The following is a 2,420-nucleotide window of genomic DNA, read 5'->3' as shown; positions in this document are numbered from 1 at the left end:
CTGACATTGCAGGTATTTTTTAAAAAAAGCAATTGTAGGCACAGTCATTCACTGAAAGAACTCCTTGATATTTCAATTCTGTACCTCTGTACAATCTGTGAATTTGACAAATTTTGGCTAACTTGACCTACCAAAGACAAACAAGAAGAAAGAGATTTCTGTCAAACCTTGTTAACTATGGCAAAGATTCCGGAAGTCCTCAGGCTATGTGAGGTTACCGGGCCTGGGCTAGGACTGGATCCACATAGACATATTTTTAACAGAAAAGAGAAAAAAATAATTTTAGATAAAATATTTTAATTATGTTATCACAGAAAGCAGAACAAAGATGTATAGAGATTTACACAACTATGTATATGTGTGTACACAAACATTTATTTACAAATGTACAATCATATATACCAAATTTGAAAGGGAATATACAGGAAAAACATGTATTAGGGTATTGAGGATGTTTCTTTTTCTTTCTCTTTCTTGTGACGGATCTTGCTACATAGCCCAGGCTGGTCTTGAACTCACAGCGATCTTCCTGCGTCAATCTCCCAAGTACTGGGACTACAGGTGTGAACCACCATGCTTGGCTTCTTTTTCATTTTGTAATATACTCAACAAAACATTACACTAATGTTTTATTTCTGGAGAATCTTATACAAATGAATTTGTTCAAGAGCTTCTCTGTCCATGTCATTTTGTGGGTACATATCATAGTTCAGTGGTATCTCTTCAACCCAGGAGGATAACTGTATATTAGTCTAAGAGAAAATAAAAGAATTATACACAAAAATGAAACTTACAGAATGATCCTGTTTCCTGGAACTGTATGAAATCATTACTAAGTAATTGAGCACAACAGATTTTTATTACAATGCATAGGACTAAGTCTGCATGGTGCCACATGAATAATTTGTTTATATATGGTAGGTCTATGCATTTAGAGACCATACTGTGACTTACTGTGATTTCTGAACTTGAAAGAATATAATGTTTTGTTTTTTGAGATAGGGTCTCCCTACATAGTTCAGCCTAGCCCTGAATACACCATGTTGTCCAAACTGGCCTAAAACTCCTGGCAACCTCCTGCTTCAGCCTCCTAACTACTGGGATTGCAGCCATGTGCCACCACATCTGGCTAAGAATATAATTATTTTAATAGGAGCAGGGTAATTATCATCATTAGGTTTAAACAACAAAAGACTAGAATAGGGGCCAGTGAGATAGCTCAGAGAACTGAAGTGCCTGCTCAGGCAAGTGCAGGGACCAAGGTTCGATCCCCAGCACCACATGCTGCACCAATCCTACCCCCAAGGCACGCTGAGCCGGCCAGAGTCCGGGTGTAGTTACACCTGTAATGGGGAGGCTGAAAGCAGAAGGATTACTATGAGTCCAAGCTGAGTAGTAACACCCTATAACAACCAAATCCATTTAAAAAAAAAATAAAACATTGATAAGACTGTCACAGTGAGGGGGTATGAGCAATCTCTGTCCACTAGCCTTTCCCCTACTGAAGCCTTATCTGTTTGAAGAAATTTCCTTAAATGGAAAGTAATACAATTAATTAGAGTTTGTATATAAGGACAGTAAGGGTAAGTATCAATGTCTAATGGTTGTTTGGTGAGATTTCTGTATTTAGGGTGAAATCTACTATTTTGGTAAATGAAAAATCACTGAATTATTTTGTATATACAGAAATTGTAATCCAGGGCCGGCCAAACAGCTCAGTGGATTAAAGCACCTGCAAGCAGGCACAGGGGATGGGGGTTTGATCCCTGGGCCTGCCATGCTGGCCCCACGCCTATAATCCCAGCTCTTGGGAGGCTGTAAACAGTCAGATCACTACAAATCTGGTCTAGTAATGAGACCCTGAATACCCTGTAGACCCTTCCCTAAAATACAAAACAAAAAAAAAGAGGAGACCCTGAATACCCTGTAGACCTTCCCTAAAATACAAAACAAAAAAAAAAGAAAAAAAGAAAAAGAGAAATTGCAATTCAAATTCCAGACCATATGTTTTAAAAAGTCTTTTTGTCTGGCAGTACTACGGATCAGACCCAGGGGTACTCCACCATGGAACTACATTCCTAGCCCTTTTATTTTTTGTTTTGAACTTGGGTCACACTAAATCACAAGGCTGGCCTTGAACTTACTATGTAACCCATGTTGGCCTTGAACTCACAGAATCCTCCTGCTTCATCTTCCAGAATGCTGAGATTAGAAGAGTATGCCACCATGCCTGGCATGAATTACTTTTATAATTTGGATGATTGCTAAGATTTTCAAAAAGTATTACTGATGACTGATTTTTGTGGATATTTTTTGCATCTTTTTTATAAGGACATACTGGTCACACAGATTAGTGGATTTTATTTTGAGATTGTTCAGTTTTACAAAGGAAGAAATCTTTTTTTTTTTTTTTTTTTTTT

At 37.7% G+C, this 2,420-nt stretch overlaps 1 protein-coding gene across 1 annotated transcript in view; it reads right to left on the bottom strand.

The window, feature by feature from the left end:
• Positions 1–528: 528 nt before the first annotated feature.
• LOC101582085 overlaps positions 529–2,420 on the bottom strand; it is a 34,232-nt gene continuing 32,340 nt past the window's right edge. Inside the window, exon 8 of the mRNA XM_004637116.2 lies at positions 529–752. Coding sequence (XP_004637173.1) covers positions 630–752 — 123 coding nt within the window. The 3' untranslated portion in view covers positions 529–629. The remainder of the gene's footprint in view (positions 753–2,420) is intronic.

The sequence above is a fragment of the Octodon degus genome, unplaced genomic scaffold, assembly GCF_000260255.1.
Source record: "Octodon degus isolate 3935 unplaced genomic scaffold, OctDeg1.0 scaffold00086, whole genome shotgun sequence".
Lineage (NCBI taxonomy): Eukaryota > Metazoa > Chordata > Mammalia > Rodentia > Octodontidae > Octodon > Octodon degus.
The sequence above is the reverse complement of the archived record's forward strand: the minus strand, read 5'-3'. Positions and strand labels throughout refer to the sequence as shown.